Source organism: Neovison vison, chromosome 1 (assembly GCF_020171115.1).
Source record: "Neovison vison isolate M4711 chromosome 1, ASM_NN_V1, whole genome shotgun sequence".
Taxonomy (NCBI): domain Eukaryota; kingdom Metazoa; phylum Chordata; class Mammalia; order Carnivora; family Mustelidae; genus Neogale; species Neogale vison.
Window position 1 is genome coordinate 222,452,280 of NC_058091.1, and position 23,530 is coordinate 222,475,809.

The 23,530-nt window shown below is 37.4% G+C and overlaps 1 protein-coding gene across 5 annotated transcripts in view; it reads left to right on the forward strand.

Annotated features, from left to right (window-relative positions):
- SGTB (small glutamine rich tetratricopeptide repeat co-chaperone beta) overlaps window positions 1–23,501 on the forward strand; it is a 46,367-nt gene extending 22,866 nt beyond the window's left edge. For 4 of the 5 annotated variants that reach the window (XM_044268012.1, XM_044268033.1, XM_044268018.1 and 1 more), the window contains 6 exons: window positions 10,649–10,753; window positions 14,896–15,034; window positions 15,139–15,201; window positions 18,689–18,726; window positions 18,956–19,039; window positions 20,100–23,501. In XM_044268012.1, coding sequence (XP_044123947.1) covers window positions 10,649–10,753; window positions 14,896–15,034; window positions 15,139–15,201; window positions 18,689–18,726; window positions 18,956–19,039; window positions 20,100–20,211 — 541 coding nt within the window. In that variant the 3' untranslated portion in view covers window positions 20,212–23,501. The remainder of the gene's footprint in view (window positions 1–10,648; window positions 10,754–14,895; window positions 15,035–15,138; window positions 15,202–18,688; window positions 18,727–18,955; window positions 19,040–20,099) is intronic. The other variant, XM_044268027.1, reaches the window with a different exon arrangement.
- The last annotated feature ends 29 nt before the right edge of the window (window positions 23,502–23,530 follow it).

Here is a 23,530-nt window from a genome sequence, read left to right on the forward strand (position 1 = left end):
GTTCTTATTTTTATTCTTGAGGGCAATTACAGAATGATCCTTCTTTTTCATAATAGTATCTTACACTTTGAAGTTTGTTACTCTGTTCACTTGAGTTCTTTTCTCCACATTATATGTTCGCAGCTTCTTCAGTTACACCTCAGATAATACAGCTTTATGTTCTGCACTTTTGCTCTAAATTTGTTCTAGTTTACCTGTATGTGTAGTTCCCAGGAATTTACATGGAATTTCTGGAATTTGCCTAACCACAACAGTCTCATAGGGCTCTCATTTAACCTACTTCTAGATAACATAGTTATATATTTGCATTTTGTAGCATTATTTATTAAATTCATATTTTGCTTTTGACTTATTAAAGTGTCTCTGTTTCACACATTCTCTTTATTTTGTCAATCGTATTTTCGTTTGACAAATTCTTGCCAAACACCTGCTATGTACCAGTGCTGTCACTGGAGGTATAGTTGGTTTTCTGTACTCAAATGCAGAATCTTTTATTTTATCCCTATAGACTTTTATCTTGTTATAGACTCTTACGTGTATGACCCTTAGTCTTTTTGGATAATTTGTAAAGTAACATATTTGCTTTTGCTCCTAGTTTCTTGTCATCCATAAACTTAAGAATGCCATATATTATGTCAGTTAAGAAGTCAACTAAGAGAGAAATCACAGGGAAGAGGTTAAGAGCAGGGGTTCTGACCCAGACTCTTTTGAATTCTGATTTCTGACTCTGACGCTAAGTATGTGACCTTGAGCAAATTACCTAACATATGCATGCCTTAGTTTCCCCATTAGCAAAATATGGATAATAGTATCTACCCCATAAGACTTTTGTAGAGATTAAATAGTTAATACATATGAAGTACTAGGAAGCTATCTAGTAAAGAGTGTTTTACACAACAGTATTATTATTGTGTAATAATACTATATAATTGTATATCATTAATTATATACTATATTAACTAAATATTATTTATTATATCATTAATTCTGTTATATATTTAATATTATCATTATTATTTATGCATTCTGAGTTTTTTTGCTTTGATCAGAATATGAAGAAAGACCCAAATTTATTGGGGTCCAAATATGTTGTCGTTGTCTTTCTCTGATTTACTAGTCTGGTAGTAGGCCTGTTAAAATAAAGGAAATGATGTTAGACTGGAGTTGCTCTGAATGAATCTATGTCATTTATCTTCTTTTTTTGGGTAGGGGGAAGGTCTTCTTAAATTTTTTGAAAGACTTTGAACTTGAAAGAACTTTACAGTAAATATTTTTATATTCAGCCACACCAATATTTTTACCTTTAATATTTTACTACATTTGCTGTGTCACATGTTTATTTATCTATTTGTACCCCCTCTGTTCATTAGTCTGTCTTATTTTTGATGCATTTCAAGGTAAATTGCACCCATCATTACACTGTCCCCCTAAATACTTTATTATGCATGTCATTAATAGAGTTCTATATTTTGTATTTTTTTCCTTTGAGGTAAAATATACAAGTCATAACATACACAAATCTTAACTGCACTTTGCCTGAGTTTTGACAAATGCATACAGTTGTGTAACACAAAACCCCCTATCAAGCTACTGAAAATTATGCATGCCCCTTCAGAGTCAGTTGCCTAAAAGACCAGAGGCAGCCACTGTTCTGTTTTGTTTTATTTACCTACTACAGATTAGATTTGTTTCTTTGAGAGTTCCACATAAAAGAAATTGTACCATATATACTTTTAGGTGTGTGACTGTTTTTGCTTAGGTTGATGGTTTTGAGATTTACTGTGTTGTTGCTTGTCTCATTGGTTCTTGTTTTTAAGGCATTTTCTACTGTTGGCATGTACACAGTTCACCGAGACGTTTTCCTATTTATGGTCACCTGGGTGCTTTTGGTTTTTTGTTTGTTTTGTATTTTGTCCAGAATTTATAGTTATTATTTGTGGAAGATCCTTGTGGATCCAAAAGGAAGTTAGTTGTCCATACTAGAAATCTACATTTCCTTTACCAAAAAATCCCTTTATTAATGTGTCCTAATAATCTAACCCAGAAAAATTAAAAATCCATATACTTTGTGCAAAATGAACTTTGCAAGCTGTGTGTTTTATTCTCTGTCATCAGATGACAGAGATAAATGTTTTAATTTAACATGAAAATTTTTAATTTAACATGAAATATTTGAAAAAAAAATTTAATAGTATCACTAAATGTTATGAAGAGATATAGATGTTATCAGAAAATTGCTTGTTTATAGACCACAGTAAGCCACACACTTTTAACTGTGAATATGGTAAATTGGAGCCTAAATAAATCATTTACTTCAAATGAGATTAGGGTTCATGAATAGTCTTATGTTTACTAGTACTGGATTAAAAGAGATTCTTGTGCTTGCTTTTCATTTAGCTGTCATTAAGTTGAAATCAATAATCATGCTCATCTTTTTCATTTAAATAGTATTTTTTTCCTGAGGAGTTCAGTAATAGAGCAAGCAATTTAGTATTAAATAATTAGAAAACTTTATTTATATATTTAATATAAATATTGACAAAAGGTTAAAAAAAATTTTAGACCCCAGTAAAGTTTTAGATTATCTCAATAGTTTTGCCAACTACCCCTTGCATTTTTCTTAGCCAGCTGGCTGCCAAGAATTAGAAGCCCGGAATAGTAGATCTAAATATTTCTTTGGATATTCATTTTCACAGTTCTATTCCTATTCAAAATATTGTTCATATATTAAACTTGCTAGCATGAAATGTAGTTTTCTTTTTATAGAAGTGACTTTCTTATATGTTAGAAAATAATCCCTTGGCATATTTCTTAACCATGAGACTTTCTCGTCTAGTTTATCTTCTGTTTTAGCTTTTAGGATCCTAAGGATGCTTTAGGTTCAGCTTAGGTACCAGGAGAACCTCAGTCCCTTCTTAAAAACCCATTATTTATTTTTTCTTTTTTTCTCTACTCCCAGCACTCACTGATCGTGATATATAACATTTATGTCAGTTTATCATATGTTGTGCCTTATTTTATTCTCACACTTGTTTTATTTCTTCAGAAGAAAGGCAGAGATTGAAGCTCATACATTTTTGTATCTCTTATAGTACCTAGCACGGTTCCTCATAGAACTTCAGCCAATTTTTGTTGGATGCATGGAGGACTATAGAAGAACTATAAGAAATTTCCAGTGATATTGAAGCGACGACACTCACTTTAACACTTGTATACATAAAACAACAAATGATTGAGTACAGGTCTAAAACATTTCCAAGTACTTTATAATATGAAATGATATTTTATATTAAGCTAGCTAACTTTCTGTGTCTTCTATCCCTAAATAGTACTCTTACTTCTTTTGTACAACCTCATTGCTGAGTACATTACTTTACCCGTAACTGTCTCCTATTTCTGGAGTGGATGGATGGTTGAATGACTGAGACAATAAACGGAATTAAAGGTGTATAGGAGAGAGTCAGAGCATGATGGACAGAATTTGTCCAGAGACCTCTCAGATGATGGGGAATTGGAGATGGATCTAGATTTGATGGACAGGTAGAACTTAGATGGAGGATGGCGGAAGGTATTTTAAGTTGGAGAACATAGTTTAAAAGGCATGATTAGGGATGCTAGTAACAATGTGAGCTCTGAGAAAGACTGAAACAGAGACCACACTGTTTTTCCCTTTGTTTTCCTCCACCTCCATAAACAGCGTGTAGTTGTTAGGCTCACTTGGATTTGAACTTGGTTCGTGGAATTTGGAGTTGAATCTCAGGTCAGCTGTGTATTAGCTCCGTGATCTTGGGCAGCCGCTTAACCTTTCAAGCTTCAGTTTCTTCACCTGTAAAATAGAGGTAATACTAACCAGGTCATAGGGTAGTTGTGAGGAGTGATGATATATATAAAGCACCTAGCATAGTGCTCTAACTTATTTATGCATGACCTATGGTATGGGAGATTTAAGTTATCCGTGATTTTTCTTTCTGCCTTGTCTTCTATAAAAATAAAACACAGGTTATATTCATGCTCTTGTTCTAACAGGGTAAAGAAGGCGAGGGTGTCAGAAAACATGGTGACTCTGACTGTATTGTTCTATTGGAATTTGATTAGTTATGCCCTAATAACCAGACAGCAGGGGCAGAGAGAGAGGCCACATTGATACTCAGTTCAGACACTGACGTGTTTGGCTTCCTCTCACAGAAGATTTTAATATAGCCCAAATTCTCTTCCCTTTCCTGGCCTTAGAAGTTCAGGTGCCTGTTCTATTTTGAAAGAAAGATCCTAGCTTGCAGTCTGTGATCTAAAGCTAAAGCTATCGGGCACCTGAGTGGCTCAGTCAGCTAAGCATCTGAGGTTGGCTCAGATCATGATCCCAGGGTCCTGGGATCCAGCCCCACATTGGGCTCCCTCCTCAGTGGGGAGCCTGCCTCTCCCTTTCCCTGCTGCTCCCCCTGCTTGTGTGTGCGCGCTCTCTCTCTCTCTCTGTCAAATAAATAAATAAATAAATAAATAAAATCTTAAAAAAAAAAAAGAGGCTAAAACTATCAAGATTGAAACATAGTCATCCTCTTCCCTTCTGCCCCCCCCCCTCTGGGTCTGATTCTCCCTGCCTTATTCCTTTTCTTTTTATCAGTATCTGAAGTGAGAGTCAGGGTGTCTTCTGCTCAGTTTACCTTTTCTGTATATCTCCCAACAGCTCATTTGTTCCCTTCTCCATTTTTAAGAACCTCCAGGTTCTTAAGTTTTGCTAAACTAGTGCTACAGTAACTTGGTTTGGTTTCCACTGTCCACTTGCACTCCCTACTCCAGTCTTCTGACAAAAGGGTCTTTCTAAAATGTGCAATTAATCATCTAATTTTTGCTTTCTTCTTGCTAGACCCAAATACCTATATGATCATATTTAAACTCCTCAGCATGATGCATAAGATCTTTTATAATTATGCATTTAAAAAACATTTGGCTGCTTTTGTTAGCCATTCATTTTTTAAAATAGATTATTTATTTGAGAGAGAAGGCACGAGTGGGGGAAGGGTTGAAGAATGGGGAAAAGCAGGCTCCTCGCTGAGCAGAATCCTGATGTGTGGTGCGATTGCAGGATCCTGGGATCATGACCTGAGCCAAAGACAGACGCTTAATCGACTGAGCTACCCAGGCATCCCATCATTTTCCTTTTAAAAATTTCATTATTTTCACTGTTCTTCCTACTCCATTCTTCTTTCTACTCTATGCACATGGAATGTGAAATTTGCTGACATGCTGACATGTTGAGACGTCTCTCCATGCTTTCATGTGCGCTGCCTAGAATGCTTTCTACCTTATTTAATTGGTCAGCTGCCAGCCATCCTTCAAGACCCTGCTAGGGTTGCTTTTGGAAAGATTTTCTAAAATTTTTTTTCTTCCCAATCTCCTGTTCCTGCTCTGCACACTTCTCCACTATGTCCTATGGAATGGTGCTGTCCAGATGGTAGGTCCTAGCCACATGCGGCTGGTCAAATGTAAGTTAAACTTAATAAAATAAAAAATTCCATCCCTCAGTTGCACTACCATATTACATGCACTGTTTAGCCACGTGTGGGCAAGGGGCTACTGTATTAGATAGCACAAAAAAAAGAATTTACTTATCACAGAAAGTTCTATTAGCTCCTGCAGCCTTAACTATACTTTTCTCATGTTGCCTCTCCCTTTGATGCTTTGTTGATACTTCTTTTGATTCCACTGTTGCACTTATACTATTATATATTTACATGTGTTTTTCTCTATTAGTGAAAGACTGGATGGCAGAGATATAGCCTCTTCATCTATGTGTCTCTGGCTTGGATTTCAGGGTTTAGCATGTTATAGTTTTCAACAAAAGTTTGAGTTGAATTGATATAGTGAATTTTAGAAGGGAGAATTGCCTCCACCTGAAAGACTTCTAATACTGAAACAGTTGTATGTCAGCATGTTTTATAAATATATACATAGATATGTATTATAAATAATATAGTAAGTTTGTTATATAATATATATTTCGGAAAATAAATTTAAAGCTATTTAAAATGCATTTCAACTTACTGAAAGAGTAATACATGAACATCTTTATATGCTTATTATAGAGTCGAAAATAGCTAACATTTGCCATGTTTACTTCCTCTTTCTTTCTCTCTTTCTGTCTGTCTCTGTGGGGGTGTGTGAGTATGTGTATTAAGTTTTCTTGCTGGTCCTAAATCCTTCAGTTATATCTCCTAAGAATGAGAATATATTCTGCATAATTATCATGCTATTCACCTGTAGGAAAATTAAAGGTGTTAATATTGACATTCTTCATTTGTCCCTAGAATACCTTCAATAACTCTGTCTTTGATCCAGAAACCAATCAGCGTTTGTGTTTTGCATTTTGAGATGTTACTTTTGTCTCTTAATCTAGAATATATTACTGGTTCTTTATTTTTATTTTTTTTTATGACATAGACATTTTTGAAGAGTTCAGAACAGTGATTTTATAGCATTGCCATAATCTGGCTTTGTGTGATTGCTTCCTTATTATAATTTTAGGTTAAAGTGTGGTATGAAGCCCACATAAATAATTTTGTGTGCCATTTATAACATTATAGCAGGAGGCACATAATTTCAAACTGTCTATTAGTGATGATTCTAAGTTTGATATCTTAGGGTGGTGACCATCATATCTATTATTCCTTTCGTAATTATAATTAAACCTTATCTGTAGGGTCAGATCATGTGAATATACCATTCCCCAGCAACTTTTACTCAATGTTTTACCATCTGTTTATGATCATTCTTTGAATCATTAAAACACTGATGGTTACAAAGTGGTGATTATTTGATTTTATCATGTCTTTTACATGTATTTTCTCACACATTTCTGTAAAGAAGAGCTTTCTTTCTACTCCTCTCTTTTCCACTTTCCTCCTTCTTCCGTCTATCCCAACTTTTTTTTATTATTATTATTTTTTTAATTTTTTTTTCCCCATTTATTTATTTTCAGAAAAACAGTATTCATTATTTTTTCACCACACCCAGTGCTCCATGCAAGCTGTGCCCTCTATAATACCCACCACCTGGTACCCCAACCTCCCACCCCCCCGCCACTTCAAACCCCTCAGACTGTTTTTCAGAGTCCATAGTCTCTCATGGTTCACCTCCCCTTCCAATTTACCCAAATTCCCTACTCCTCTCTAACGCCCCTTGTCCTCCATGCTATTGGTTATGCTCCACAAATGAGTGAAACCATATGATAATTGACTTTCTCTGCTTGACTGATTTCACTCAGCATAATCTCTTCCAGTCCCGTCCATGTTGCTACAAAAGTTGGATATTCGTCCTTTCTGATGGAGGCATAATACTCCATAGTGTATATGGACCACATCTTCCTTATCCATTCATCCGTTGAAGGGCATCTTGGTTCTTTCCATAGTTTGGCGACTGTGGCCATTGCTGCTATAAACATTGGGGTACAGATGGCCCTTCTTTTCACGACATCTGTATCTTTGGGGTAAATACCCAGGAGTGCAATTGCAGGGTCGTAGGGAAGCTCTATTTTTAATTTCTTGAGGAATCTCCACACTGTTCTCCAAAGAGGTATCCCAACTTTTTTAAGTATCATTATGGACTAATGAATTTTTAAAATAGCTATTAAATATGTTATAATTGCCATAATTTTATTTTTGGCACTTAAATTTATCCCATATTTGGCTAGTGGGAGCCCCTTTAAACTGGCTATGGTGTCCTTTTATTTAACTTTGTTTTGAACATTTTCTTGCTTCCTGAGACAACAAGGTATTCCACATTTGCCTGTACATTCTTTGCCCTAGACCTGAGCTCAGCTATTTCTACAAGTAGCCCCTATTCCTGTTAGTGGAAAATAGTATTTAGAAACCAAGATTTGGTCACAAGACATGATCATTGCTACTGAAGTGTTATTGCTTCTTCAGTGAACGAGCTAGGAAATATAACTTTTGAATAGTCTTTGGTTTATACAGATACATTCAATTTGCATCCCATTGTCACAAATCTCCCTGATCTTTCCCCATTTTATGTGGATTTCTTTCTTTTTTTTTTTTTTTAAAGATTTATTATTTATTTGACAGAGAGACCACAAGTAGACAGAGAGGCAGGCAGAGAGAGAGAGAGAGAAGCAGGCTCCTTGCCGAGCAGAGAGCCCAATGCAGGACTCGATCCTAGGACCCCGAGATCATGACCTGAGCCGAAGGCAGCGGCTTAACCCACTGAGCCACCCACTGGCGCCCCTTTATGTGGATTTCTTTTCTTCCACAGTGAAAATCCTATTTTCAAACAGCACCAGTATATTTACTCATTAGGTCTACCCTTCAATATTCTTCAGTTGATACAATACTAATATTATACCTCTAGCAGGCCTACTAAGTAAACTTCACAGTTTCTTTTCTCCTTAGAGCCCATCTGATTTAAGATATATACTCAGAATACTACTTGAAAGTTACTTGATTTCTTTTGATCTATAGTTAGCATTATTTTTCTGTTTGACTCAGTTTCAAGGTTTGCTTTTTCATCCTTTTTGAAGCTTATTCCCATTTTTATCCCATCTACCCCATGCCCACCCATCCTCTATCAGAGTGAGAATTTTCATATGTTTGACTTCTGAACCATGTAAATATTTTCCATAAAATTAAACAAACAGGATGGTCAGTAATAATGACTCTGTCCTCAACTATGCTTTTTGCTTTGTGTCTGATATTTGTGTTCGTACATCAGCTATTTTTGCTTGGTTTTCAATTGGCCTGATTTTCTTTTTCTATCCCTTTCTTTAACCTGTGTGTGATTATGTTCTGGTGAAATGTATACAATTTGAGAAACTGATTTTTATCTAGGTTACTTTGTAGGTGCTTTATGTTTGAATTGTTTTTCTGCAGTGATATTCTTTGGTTCCCTCTGTCTTTCCTGCTTTTCTTTTTTTGCCTTCGATGGTATTGATTGAGTTATTTTTACTTCATTTTTTCTTTGTAATTATTTGGAAGTGATACACTCTAAATGCCTTCTTTTAATGGTCATTTTTTAAAAAAGATTTTATTTATTCATTGACAGAGATCACAAGTAGGCAGAGAGGCAGGCAGAGAGGCAGGCAAAGAGAGAGGGGGAAGCAGGCTCCCCACTGAGCAGAGAGTCCAATCTGGGGCCTGATCCCAGGACCCTGATACCATGACCTGAGCCGAAGGCAGAGGCTTAACCCAGTGAGCCACCCAGGTGCCCCTTAATGGTCATTTTTAATGTCCATCCTTCTTATGCTGGTTAGTTTGTGTTGAATGTTCAATCAAATAAATCCATTACTCTTTTTCATATGAACTACCAAATCAGGTTTGTTGAATTCTGGACTTAACACTTAAATTTTTTTTTTCACTGAAAGGAGAGTATGTTTATTTATTTTTTTTAATTTTATAATCTTAATTTGAAGAGAGTCTCAGTCATCCTATATGAAGAAAAATTGAGAGAAACTGGACTGACCACCACCTTTTCTTCATAGCCTGCCATTACCCTCCCCCCACACCCCTCCCAGGAACCTATGCACTGTTGAGGCGAGGAATATTATTTTGATTACTGCTCTCTCCATTATACCTAGAAAAGCATCTGTGCATTAGCTAGACCTCAACAGATATATTAGTTGAATGAATAAGTAGAAATATTTAGTCTGCAGAAAAGTGAATGGGGCAGTAGTGGGAGTGGGATGGAGGGCAGGAGACATGGTGGAATGTTTTAGTTTGAAGAGCTTGCATCTAGGATAATCATTCTGCTTGTTTAGTACGGCCCTGAGGGTTGAAGTGAGCATGGCAGCAGGGAAGCAGAGGGCTTAATCTACTATCAGGATTGTGTAAGGAATAGGAAGGAGCTTCATTATACCATCAGCCCCTGGAATCAAGTTATTCCAGGAGAGTTCTATTAGAGGTAACTGGAAAAGATTCAGTAGTCCTTAATTGCTCTGAGATTCTGTGATAAGTGGATGGAATGCATTGCCATCCTTCATTTGCAGCCAGATTTAGGTACACAGGTAGGTTAAAGTTTCATCTTAGACTTGCCCGATGATAATCTTTTTTTTTTTTTTTAAGATTTTATTTATTCATTTGACAGACAGAGATCACAAGTAGGCAGAGAGGCAGGCAGAGAGAGGAGGAAGCAGGCTCCCCGAGGAGCAGAGAGCCCGATGCGGGGCTCGATCCCAGAACCCTGGGATCATGACCTGAGCCGAAGGCAGAGGCTTTAACCCACTGAGCCACCCAGGCGCCCCATTGCCCGATGATAATCTTAACCCTATTAGTAAAGTGATCATTTAAGAGCATAGCACTGGGTAGCCATCATTTCTGCATGCTTCCCTAGTAATCCCACGTGTCCTGGAGCTTTCATTTTTTGGTTTTGGCAAATCAGAAAAGCAATAAGTAGGTAGACTGCTTGTGTGATTTGCTTATTTGTCTTTTCCCTAACAAAACAGTGAAAGGCAATCTGCATATTTTCTCTGTATTTTACTTTTGAATTATCTTTTTGTTTGATTATAGAGTTATCTTAGTTTGATTTAGATACTTACTGGCAGTGATATACAAATTGGGACAAAGAAAATGTAGTTTTATAGTACTTAACAATCTAAATTAGTGTCTTGTAGTCTGCTTCTAATAAAAATCTCTTCTCTTTCTCTTAGGGCTGCTGCTCAGAGTAAATTAGGTCACTACACGGATGCAATAAAGGACTGTGAGAAAGCAATAGCAATTGATTCAAAATACAGCAAGGCCTATGGGAGAATGGGGTAAGCTCAGGCAAAATGTTCAAAGTGGTACTAGGGAGTATCAGACTTGCTGGTCTTAATGGTTTGTTTTTCAGTTTCCTGCTTAAATACTGCAAGGAAGATCAATATACCATTGAAGAGAGGAAATGACTGCAACTTCTTTGACTTGGGATGTATGATGAATGTATGTATGATGCATGGTTGGTTGTTGGGGAAAATCATACAACCATATTGAGTAGACTTACTTCATATTCAGGGCCACAAATCCCAAATGAGCACTCAGTATTTTGACGGACAATCCTACTATACTTCCTTCTGCCTTCACCTTACCATGCTCTTCCCACCTTCTCTTCTCTCTTCAGATTTCCACCACACACTCCATGGCGACTCTCAGCTCATGCCTGCCTTGCACTTAATTGAGAAAATAGATGCATTTAGAAGAAAAGTAACTCCTCTTCTTGCTTCTGAATGAACCAATCCCCTGCCTTTGTACCCTCAATGACTGCCTTTTGTTCCTGTTTAGATGGAAGGGTTCTTTTCTCAGACTTGCCTTCACTCATGCCTTAGATCTCCTCTCTTTGTACCTTCTCCAGGACTTTATGCTTGGAATCCTCTCCTTTGTCTTCTGCAACACCAGATTTCCTACCTCCAGGAGTGACAGTGACTCCATGCAGAAAGTTCATAGGAAATCACCCATTGGAACTATCCTTTTCCCAGCGAGGCCATTTCCCAGCTCTTCTTTCTCTGAATGGCTCCCTTGGCTACCTGTGTTTGCGGTCTCATCTCCCTCAGGTCTCATTTGCTCTCCACTTAGTCTGATAGGGCCTTCATCTCTGTCACTCTACTGACAGCCCTGTTCACAGTCCCGAGCTGACTGTATTTTGCCACGGCCAGTGTTCACATGTGTATCCTTACCCTGCCCCATGTTTTAGTATTTGCATGATTAACTTTTTTTTCTTTTTAAGTTTATTTATTTAAGTAATTTCTGTACTACCCAATGTCACATGCTCTTCCAACTGAGTTACCCAGATGCCCTGGCACAATTAGCTTATTTTTGAAATACTTTATTCTCTCCACTTCTGTGATATCACACTTCCTGGTTCTCCTTCTACGTCACTGGATGCTCTTTCCCAGTCTCCCTTGCTGGCTCTTTCTTCTCTACCACCTCTAAATAATGGTTAATTTCAGGGCTCTCTCCTCTGATGCTGCCATTTTTCTGTTCTCAATTGTGATTGCATCCTATTCCATGCTTTTAAATTCCATCTACAGTCAGTACTCATTATTCATGGATTCTGTATTTAGGAATTTGCATACATGCTGAAAATTTTTTGTAATCCCCAAATCAGTAATCACTGTGCTTTTGTGATCATTCACAGAAGGGTAAAAAATTTGAGTCACCTGTCAGCAGAGGTCTGGTGAGATGGTGCTCTTTTTGTTTTAGCTTTCATGCTATAAACGAGTGTCGTTTTCAGTCTTTCTAGGGCTGTATTTTTTTTCTTTTCACATTTGCATGTCTTTTGTGATTGATTTCCTTGTTTACAGTGGCCCCCAAAATGTAGGCTGAAGTGTTGACTAGTGTTCCTAATCATAAGAAGGCTACAGTGTGCCTTATGAAGAAAACATAATTTTTGATCAGAAATGAGTTGTGCTGTTGGCTATTGGCTAATGAATCATTAATATATAATTTATAGATATATATAATGCATATTATATATAATTAATGATATATATTAAATAAGGTTTCTTTAAAAAGAAACACATAATATAGATTATGTTTTGATCTGTTCATGAAAATGTTGTGATCAAAAGCTCACAGGAAGTCCTCTATTCCCTTAAGGAACAGTTGTTCAGTATTTGCTAATTTATTGTTTGTTATATTCTTTATAGAATATAACTACTGTTGTTAACGAGTTTCAACTGTATATGAAGATGCAGCTCTTAAGTTACATGTCTGAACTCCATACTCATATATTCAACTGCTTTTCATGTTTGATGTTTGATAGGCATTTAAAGCTTCCCCTGGGGCAAATAATACATTATATGTTAATCTAAAAAAAAAAAAAAAAAGGAAAAAAAAAAGCTTAATATGCCCCCCAAAGAACTTTTTTTTTTTTTAAGATTTTTAATTTATTTTTCAGAGAGAGAGAGAGAGAGAGAGAAAGTAAGCACAGGCAGACAGAGAGGCAGGCAGAGTCACAAGGAGAAGCAGGCTCCCTGCTGAGCAAGGAGCCCAATGTGGGACTTGATCCCAGGATGCTGGGATCATGACCTGCGCCAAAGGCAGCTGCTTAACCAACTGAGCCACCCAGGCGTCCCTCCACAAAGAACTTTTGTTCCCTTCTTAAATCTTTCCCATCTCAGTAAATGGTACCATCGTTCACCTCCTAGTACCAAAAGGTCAGAAGCCTAGGAGTCATCCTTCATTCTTATGCCTGGCACAACTAATCTATCAGCAACTCCTGTCAATTCTGGTTTCCATATATATCTTGAACTCAAGCAGTGAATGTGATCTTGTTTCTAAACCTAGTTCAAATTACTGTCTCTTACCAAGGTTACTACTGTAGCTTCATAACTGGTCCCCCTGCTGCCATTCTGCCCATACCCATGGTGAGCATCTTCAGAAAAGCCAGAGTGATTATTCTTTCTTTTCTTCTTCTTCTTTTTTTTAAAGAGATGGGCAGAGAGAGGCAGAGGAGAAGGGAGAAGGGGCAGAGGGAGAGAGAATCTTAAGCTCTGCACCCAGCACAGAGCCTAACATGGGGCTCAATCTCACAACCCTGAGATCAGGACCTGAGCCAAAATCAAGTGTCAGAGGTTTAACCACAGTGCCCTCAGAGTGAATGTTCTAATGCATAAATCAGATCTGTCACTCCATTGCAACCACAATAAAATCCAGACTCCAAACCATGGTCTTACATGATCTGGCATCTCATTATTCCCTGACATCATCTTTCCACACTTTATTTTCAGTGCTCTCTCCTTATCAGCTTTTGTCTCGTTCCTTAAGTATACCAAACACATCACTCTCAGAGCCATTGTGTTTACCATGTCTTCTGTTCAGAATGCTCTTCCTTTGATTTTTCATGTAACTGCTTTCTACTCATCACTCAGGTCTTTTCACTGTGGCTATCTTTGAGCAGCTCCCCCTTTCCTTAATATTATGATTTTATTTGCATGTTTATTACTTGTCTTTCCAGGTAGGATGGAATTTTCTTAAACTCAAAGACTTTCATCTTTCTCATTGTGAACTATAAAATACTGTCTGGTATGAAGTAGGGTTTCAGTAAATACCTATTGATTGTTGATCCATTGAGGACTCTGAACAAAGATCTTTCATTGTTGATGAGAAGAAAATGAATTAGGTTCTGAGAATTTTTCTGTGGTTAGACACTGTGTTCTGTCTTGATCAGACATCTGGGCGCTAAGTCATCCAAGAAAGAAGTGGAGTAATTTGTTAAAAACAAGTCTATACTATAAACAAACCTCAATACTATCTACCTATATATGCCAATATCGTATTAGTTCTTAAGTAATTTTCTGATAAATTCTACCTAGGTAGAAAATAACAAAATAATGAACTTTTTGATCTGTGCCTGGGATAAAAATGCATTGGGTTGTAAAGATGCTAATTTTATCTACTTCACAGCTAACATGTCTTCTTTACATGTCCACTGATAATCCATCGCCCATTTTTATTTTTTATTTTTTTAATGGCAAGTTGATATTTATTGTGGCTCAGTGCCTTTGTTAGGAAGATGGAAGAAAGCAGGACATTCAGAGTCCTTAAAATGGTTTTAGCATCATGGAGTTACAGTGGCCACAGGTTGTTAGCTCACATCTTTGTGGATCTTTATCATTCATAAGGCAATTACTTCACATATGAGGCTTACAATTGGAAGGGTAGTTAAGTTTCATTTCTTAGCATTAAATTCATGACTTATAGGATGGCCAAAGTTGTCAGCAAGCAGAAAGGAGAGAGTCCAGACTTACAGAATCTTGGAATTAGAAGGAATTTTCGTGATATTTGCCTGAATCCTAGTACAGTGAATCAAGTAAGCGTAATCTGGATTCAAATTGAATACTGAGATAGATGTTTGACTGTTGGTCATGTCCTGATGTTCTTTAATCATATATCTTCTACTCTCATGTTTTCTTCTTTTCAGATTGGCCCTCACTGCCATAAATAAATTTGAAGAAGCAGTTACAAGTTATCAAAAGGCATTAGATCTTGACCCTGAGAATGATTCTTATAAGTCAAATCTGAAAATAGCAGAACAGAAGTTAAGAGAGGTATCTAGTCCTGTAAGTTATTGATGGCAGATGAGGGAAATATTTTCTGTCATTCTCAATTTGTTATAATCAAATTATAGTGGTTGGAATAATTCTCAGCTATAATTGTTTTACAGACAGGAACTGGATTGAGCTTTGACATGGCTAGCTTAATAAATAATCCAGCCTTCATTAGTATGGTGAGTGTATTTCCTTTTCTGCTCTCTGGCTCTGTTTTCCATAGAGCTTTATGGTTCCCAAACTTTTAGAAATAAATACTGGAGCTTTTGTGGTGGTGGTGGTGGTGGTGGTAGAGTGGGGATACAATGTTCTGGCTCAGGTTTTTAACCTTTTTATCTCTTTGTGAAAAATCCATGGAGAGACTTCAGGAAGCCCACAGATTCCCTGAAAATGTATAAAAAATTTTGTATATACGTGCACGTATACATTTTTCTATGGATAACTGTATTTTTAATCCAGTTGGCAAAGGGGTCTGCATATCTACAAAAGGTTAAAAACAACTCTTTTCCATGAAAGTAGCCCTAGGAAGGTCTTTAATAATTAAAGTCTGAGTAGTTTGTCATGGTACCCTAAGCTCTCCTCTCATGGTCTGCTTACTTTCGATCCTGAGTTTTTAGTAGAATCCTCAGATGTATGTATTTTGTCCTTCAAAACAACAAAATGACTCATGGATCTTTTTAAAAACACATCTGTTCTGGTCCAGTTTGTGGAAACTCTGATTTAGTGGCTTGGAAAGTTACCCAAGCATATAAACCTCCTTGAGTGATTATTTCTGGTTGAGAACCATTTGTTCCACCACATGCCATGCCCTTGGAAGGCAGCAGTACCACCTGAATTCCTCTTTGGTTCTTACAAAAAAATGTGTCACGCATCCATGGAATCATTGAATTGAAGTGCACAGATGGCTCACTCTCAGTGAGATAAAGAAGTCTTTTAAACAATTATTAGGTCTGTAGCAATTAGCTGTTTACAATTGGTAGTTGAGATCTTTGTAGACAGTAGGTAATTTTTGAATCACTCACTCTAAACGAGGTGTTGGGAAAGCCACCACTTGCTTTTAATTATCAGAGAGATAATTATTTGGCTGACTTGCACATAATTCACTAACTCTTCTCATGTCTCAGGATTGAGCCCATCACATTTAAGTTGGTTTCTTCATAGGTTTTGTGACATTTTTAGCATTGTTACCCATTTCCAGGCCTCAGGTTATGCTATTGTAGTAGGATGTGAAACTCGAATTTTTTTTTTTTTTTTTTTTTTTTTTAGTTTCAGATTTGTCTTAGTCCTCAAGATGTTATGTACCAAAGTGAAGTGTTGGAGAAGGTGGCAGTTAAAAACATACTATGCGACTTGTGAAGAGAGTGAGGTTGATAGAGGATTTGTGGAGAAAGCTACTGGAATTACAGAGCCTTTTTCCATATGTGAGGGAATGAAGGGGGCCTGCCCTCCTCTGAAGCCCACAGAGAGGGCTTTTCTGGCCCACTCAGAGAGCTTTCTAGATGGCCCTCAGTAGGCTGGTGTCTGACCTGCTGGGTATAGAAGCCTGTGTGGTTTAGCAAGTAACTGTACTGATGGCAGTGGAGTGGAGGGGTGTTTTCTATGGACCAAGATGAGCACACGTGCTCAGAAGTTAGTCGAGTGTGATCTGCCCGGAAAGGCCTCTTGGAAGGTGACACGACTGTAACAGAGTCTCTAGAGGAGGACTACAAAGAACCTGGGACTAAAGGGAAAGTCATAGTGTCCATCCAGAGTAAGTTACTCTTCTCAGAGGGTATGAGAAATACCCAGAGGGGTGGGGGTGGGAGATGTTTCTGAAGGACCTGAGAGCCCCAGGAGAGACCCCGAGTAGTTGTAAACAATCTGTACATCCAAAGAGCACCAATGCAAAACCACTGAGATAGTACCAGTCATCAACTTTCCCGTACCCCTGACTCCCAGGACTCTTGTGCAGCCTGCTGGCGGGAAGAGGCACAGAAGCACTGTGGTGAAAAAGAGCAGGCAGTTTTGCCTCTGTCTTCTGGTGCAACTGGCCCATGCAAAGTAGGCCCAGGCCGGGGAGGGGAAACGTTTTGTCTGTAAATGAAGTGTTATGTATATGGTTATTACAGTGAATAAGATGTGCAGTACTGAACCAGAGGTCATTTTCTTTTTTTTTTTTATTTTTTTATTTTTTTTTTTTAAAGATTTTATTTTTTTATTTATTTATTTGACAGAGAGAGATTACAAGTAGGCAGAGAGGCAGGCAGAGAGACATAGGAGGAAGCAGGCTCCCTGCTGAGCAGAGAGCCTGATGCGGGACTCCATCCCAGGACCCTGAGATCATGACCTGAGCCGAAGGCAGTGGCTTAACCCACTGAGCCACCCAGGCGCCCCAGAGGTCATTTTCTAACTTAAAGTGACTAGAGGGGGGCACCTGGGTAGTTCAGTTGGTTGGGCATCGGCCTTTGGCTCAGGTCATGATTCTGGGGTCCTGGGATTGAATCTAAGGTTGGGCTCCCTGCTTAGTGGGGAGTCTGATTCTCCCTCTGCCTCTGTCCCTCCACTCATCCTCTCACTTTCTCAAATAAATTTAAAAAAAAAAGGCAACTAGAGGACTGTTTACTTAAAAGCGACCAGAAAAGCCCTAGGATCTGCTCTGTATTTCCTCTAGGTCCTAGAATCTAGAAGAGGATGAACTGCTTTTACAGAATCAGATTGAAAGGGCTGTGAAATAAAAGGCTTTCTATTTATAGCTCATAAATCCTGCTTTTTCTGTGTAATGTCCACAGTACTTGTGTGTTGGTGCAGAGGCACTAATCCCAACCAAGACTTGAGGAAAGTTAATGAATTGTTTGCAAGTAAGTCAGACAGTTCTCTTTATGGCAATGAAAGCAAGTGATGGCTTTTTCCAACACCTCATGTAGGGTCAGTAAATCAAAATTACTGTCTACAAAAGATTTAGACTAAATGTTACATGAACATTTAAGGCAAAACAAAAACCAAAACCAAAAACTGATATGCTTTCAAAACAGAAAGTTTTACAAGTGACCTGAGCTGAAGGCAGACACTTAACCGACTGAGCCACCCAGGCATCCCATTTGCGATGTATTTTCAATGCCATTTTTTCCTAGTACTTCCTCTTTTTTTACATTCATTCATTTTGTTTAAAAGTACACTAAAACTAGGGGCGCCTGGGTGGCTCAGTTGGTTAAGCGTCCAACTGTTGGTTTTGGCTGTGGTCATGATCTCAGGGTCATGAGACCGAGCCCTGTGTCAGGCATGGAGCCTGCTTGGGATTCTACCCTCATCCCTCCATTTCATGCACGTGTGTTCTCTCTCAAAAAAAAGTACACTAGGGTGCCTGGGTGGCTCAGTGGGTTAAGCCGCTGCCTTCGGCTCAGGTCGTGATCTCAGGGTCCTGGGATCAAGTCCCGCATCGGGCTCTCTGCTCAGCAGGGAGCCTGCTTCTCTCTCTCTCTCTGCCTGCCTCTCCATCTACTTGTGATTTCTCTCTGTCAAATAAATAAATAAAATCTTAAAAAAAAAAAGTACACTAAAACTCTTAACAATGTTAAAACATACATGGTTTAGCTTTCATTCCTGTTGTTGTTTTTTTTTTTTTAATCTTGGTTAAAGATCCTTAAATATTAACTGCCTTTAATAAGAGATGCCATTTTTCAATTCCAGGCAGCAAGTTTAATGCAGAATCCTCAAGTTCAGCAGCTGTAAGTATATTTTCCCTCCTAGCTGCCAGGTTCCTAATTTGAGCACATCAGTTCCAAAGTGATAAGTGGTAAATGGTAGATAAATGCCAGCCAATTAGAACTTGGAGCCATTCACATTTGGCCTGACTTCCTACACAGCACGAGTATATTTAACTTATTTCTCCTTAACCAGTATCCTACTTGTTAAAGAATATACTCATTCCAGTGATGTATCTCTTGCCTATTCTAGAATGTCAGGAATGATGACAAATGCTATTGGGGGACCTGCTGCTGGAGTTGGGGGACTAACTGACCTGTCTAGCCTCATCCAAGCGTAAGTGTTACTTAAATAGAAATAGTAAAAAAATTTGTTTGATAGCTTGTCTCTAAAGTGAAGGGACCAGGGCTTTCTTTAAAAATTTTTTTCTTTGACTATTAGTATCAGTGGCTTCATTGTTACTCAATCTAAAGAAGTTCATAACTTGGAATTTCAGACTGAAGGGCAGGAATCCAGATCTGTACCCATGAAAAAGTTTTCCAGCAGATTTGAATAGTTCCTCAAGGATGTAGATGAAAGTCAAATATCTACTTAAAGTATGTACTAATTTAGGTACACTCATATATTTAAAAATGATATATTCCATATATTAATGTCCCGACAATTTAGGTGACTACTTTATTTGAACTTTTTCAATGCATGTCATCACCAGAGGAACTCTTTGATCTTCTCATTACTTGAGCACACTACCTTCACTTCCACCCACATTGCTTAAGATTCTCTGCTTTTTGAATTGATTTTTGCATCTGTGTGTCACGTTGCCCCTGGAAATTTTATATGAAGACACAAGGACCATTTGCTTTTTGTGATCGCAACCATGTAACCCCACTTACAAGATTGCATTTTTACAGTGATCTTTACATGGCATGATTATAGCGATATGTAACTCTTTAAGATTATATACTCAGGAATTTGTAATTAATTTGATTTGTAAAAATCAATTATGTTAGGTAACATATATGTAACCAAAATGGATGTGACACCTGTCATATGGTGAGAAGAAAAATTCCTTGTATTATATTTGAACGCCTGCAATGAAAGCATGTACTGTTCAGCCCTTTGGTTGTTTGTGGTTAAGCATTAGAGGGGCTGGATTTCACCCTAATTTCAGGAAGTCACTTTTTAGCATGGTTGTTTCATTTCTTATCAAGAACACTGAACTATAATAATGCTATATGGAGGTATTGGTAGCTGGAAGATACTAAAATCAGGAGCCTTAGATTGGTTTTTATAGAAAAAGTTCCCTTTGAGTAATATCTACATCCTCTGCGGTTCTGTCTGCATGGGTATGATATGCAAGTTCCCTAATTCATACCACTTTGCTTCTTTACTCCAGGGGACAGCAGTTTGCTCAGCAGATACAGCAACAGAATCCTGAACTCATAGAGCAACTTAGAAATCATATCCGGAGCAGATCATTCAGCAGCAGTACTGAAGAACATTCGTGACTTGACCAGGGACCCTGGCCCAGAGCACAAATGATTATGGCTCTTAAGTGTTTGCTGTAGATAGTGGCCAAAACAAAGACACCTAAAGAATCAATCTGTCTAGATGATAGGTTTGTCATAAATAGACTGAACATAACATGACTCCTTTGTAAACAAATGATTAGTAGCCCTGTGGAGTGCCAGTATAGTACTGGACAGGGTTCCATTTTCAAATCTTCATCATCATATTTGTATATTAGACCAAATAGCAGAGTATATATATATTGAACAGTAGGGCTGTTTATCAGTGAGCTCTCTAGCTTTGGATTCCCATAAGCAAACCCTTTTGAGTTTGATGGGAGATGACCAAGGGGAAAGGTTTCTCATGCTGGTTTAGAAATATCCTGGCCACTGAATAGCATGTCTGGGAAAAGAAATTTATTGTCTAGGTTTCATTTTGATAGTGCTGTCAGTACTAAATATAGATCACAGGGGCCAGTACTATCTTTAATGCTGCTTGTTCTGAAGGGTAACACGGAATACTAAGAGCTGGTGGAAAGCAGCATTTGGTGCAAGGGTTGTTTTGAAAAGAAAAATAGATGCTGTGAATGTACAGAGAGTGAAGGTAGGATGTTCAGGTTTTCTGCATAGTTCTTAACCAGTCTTGCCTGCAGTTTGGTCTTGATAACATTAGCATGGCCAATTACTCTAAGTACATAATAAAATACATTTAGAAATCCTTAATGGTACTGTTTAGGTCCTTTGTATAACTGTTCAATTTATCTTGCACAATTTCCCCAGTGGTGACTTTACCATGGGAACTCTCAAATATATTTACATTTAAATAAGCCAGTGGTTTGACCCTCAAGGATTTTCTAAGTGGCATTTAATTATGTGCATATAAATACTGATTTTTAAAAAACTCACTAATTATTTGATGGATTATAAAAACTTCTATCATTAACATTGCTTGTTCATGTAAACCTTTGCTGTAATTTGGCTTGGCATGTTGCTTTTATGCTTAATCTTAATTTGATGCAATGTAAACATTAATGGGGACTTAAAATATTTCACTGAAATCAGAATTCACAGTAGTTAAGAAATGTGGCATTAAGTATTAATGGCATGGCTTTGACTACAGCGATGGTAAGACCATTCTAATTGGAATTTCTTTTGTTAATTATGGAATTGGTAAAATTGGGTGAACACATAACAATTTCACAAGTGTGAGAGACAACTGAAAAAGTAATATAAAATTAAGTCAGTAATACTCATGATGACGAAGGCCTTACTATAACTATTCTCCTCAGAAGACCTGGCATCTAGAAGTTTAAATACCAACTTTTCCTTTCTTTCCCCTTGTGAGTTTAGAATAATGGTTCTGTAATTTCACTGTAAGAATTCATTAAAAACGAAGTTTCAGAGCCATACTTTCAATTTTTATTTAACAGGTCCTGTAGTAAGGCCTAGGAATCACCATTTTAAAGTAGCATACCAGGTGGTTGTGATGTAGGTCCAAGGACTCTAATTTAGAACAAAAGTATGGTAGAGGTATCGCCTCAGACCAGCAAATACCCGAATGCCTGCGTTCAGGTTACAAAGATGACCCATATAAATCCATAGTTCTGCCCAGAGAAGAGCAGTACTTAAAATTTTAGATCCTCTGAATTAAATCGCCTGTATTCCATCTAAACCAACTTAATTTTTAATAAATTCAGATCCTAGTGTTCAAGTGTTAAACAGAATGAAGTACTAACTATTCACATGAAAGTTAGGACTGTTCTGGGGAAAAAAAAGGTGAAAGGGCGAAAGGTGATTCACAATTAAAAATTAGCTACTCCTGGGGCACCTGGCTGGCTCAGTAGGTAGAGCATGTGACTTTTTGTCTCGGGGTCATGAGGTCAGGCACCACGTTGGGCATACAGCTTGCTTAGCAACAACAACAAAAATTAGCTACTCTTATCCAGTGGTAAGAGAAAGTTTCTAACAAAACTATCTTGACTGTGTTAAAATGCTCTTAGATCAATAAAATTGGTAAGCCTATAGATGGCTGACTAGGAAAATAGAGAAAATACAAATCAACAGTACCAGAAGTAAAAGAGGGGATATCACTACAGCCTTTCAGACTTTAAAGGGATAATCAGAAAATAGTGACCAACTCTAAGTCCATATACTGAACAACTTACATGAAACAGATGAATTCACTGTAAGATAAAGATTAGCAAAGCTCAGGGAAGAAAGAGGTATCCTCCAGAAAAGCAGGTTACAGGCCAAGAAGATTTCAGTGGTAAATTCTACTGAATACTTACAGGAGAAATACTATCAAATCTACACTTTCTCTTTCAGAAACAGAAGAAGAGGTAGCACTTTGCAACTCATTTTATTTAGCTATTTACTCTGATACCAAAATCAGACAAAGGCATTATAAGAAAAAACACTTTAAAACAATGTCTTGATTTGCTAATATCTATAATTGCGGTAAGCCATTCTTTTTATGAAGCACTGGTTTATTCCTTCCATTTCAACTTTCTAGTTTGTTTCTTGTTTTATATACCACCTAAAACAAATTCAGTTGAGGTATCTGTCCACTGATTTGGATTTCCATACTATTCAAGCCAGTTTTGTTCTTCAAATACCTTCATCACTTTGGAATCACTGCACTGCTAATTATTTCAAGGAAGTTTTGTGCAGATGGATTGTGCTAGCTACTCTTAAAATGATAAGGGATGCCCCAAATACTTTCCTGGCTTATCCGGAACAAGAGGACATTAAAGTAAATCTTTATATACATTCTACTTAGGAATGAGTGGCTTCTGTTAACCACACTTCATTGTAATAGCTATAGCTGTTATGATGCTATGTAAAACTTAAAAGGTCCCTTTTATACAAATGACATTTTCATTTAATGTACCGAACTGTTTAGCTAATTTTTATAATATGGTTTCAACAGATCCCAAGATGACACTGTCTAACTTTTAGTTAGAGAATGGATAGTGTCTATTATGAAAAGAGACTTTGACCATTATATGTTACTTTTAAAATCTGGAACAATGAAACAGAAGGTTCAGTCATGAGAAGATGCTTAAAAAACATTCAAAATACACAGTGCAGTGGATATAAAGTCTTATCATTTAATCAATCTTACTCATTCTGGAAGAAAGATTTCAGCTTTAGACTGCTTGCACTTTATTTTGCACAGATAGTTCGTTATTAGTGAAATTTAAGGGGCAGATCTCATTCTGAATATAGCTTTACTCTGGACCAAATAATTTGTCATGGCAATAAATAATTATGCATTTATGAAAAACCAATTTTTGTATTTGACTTAATGCACTCTAAC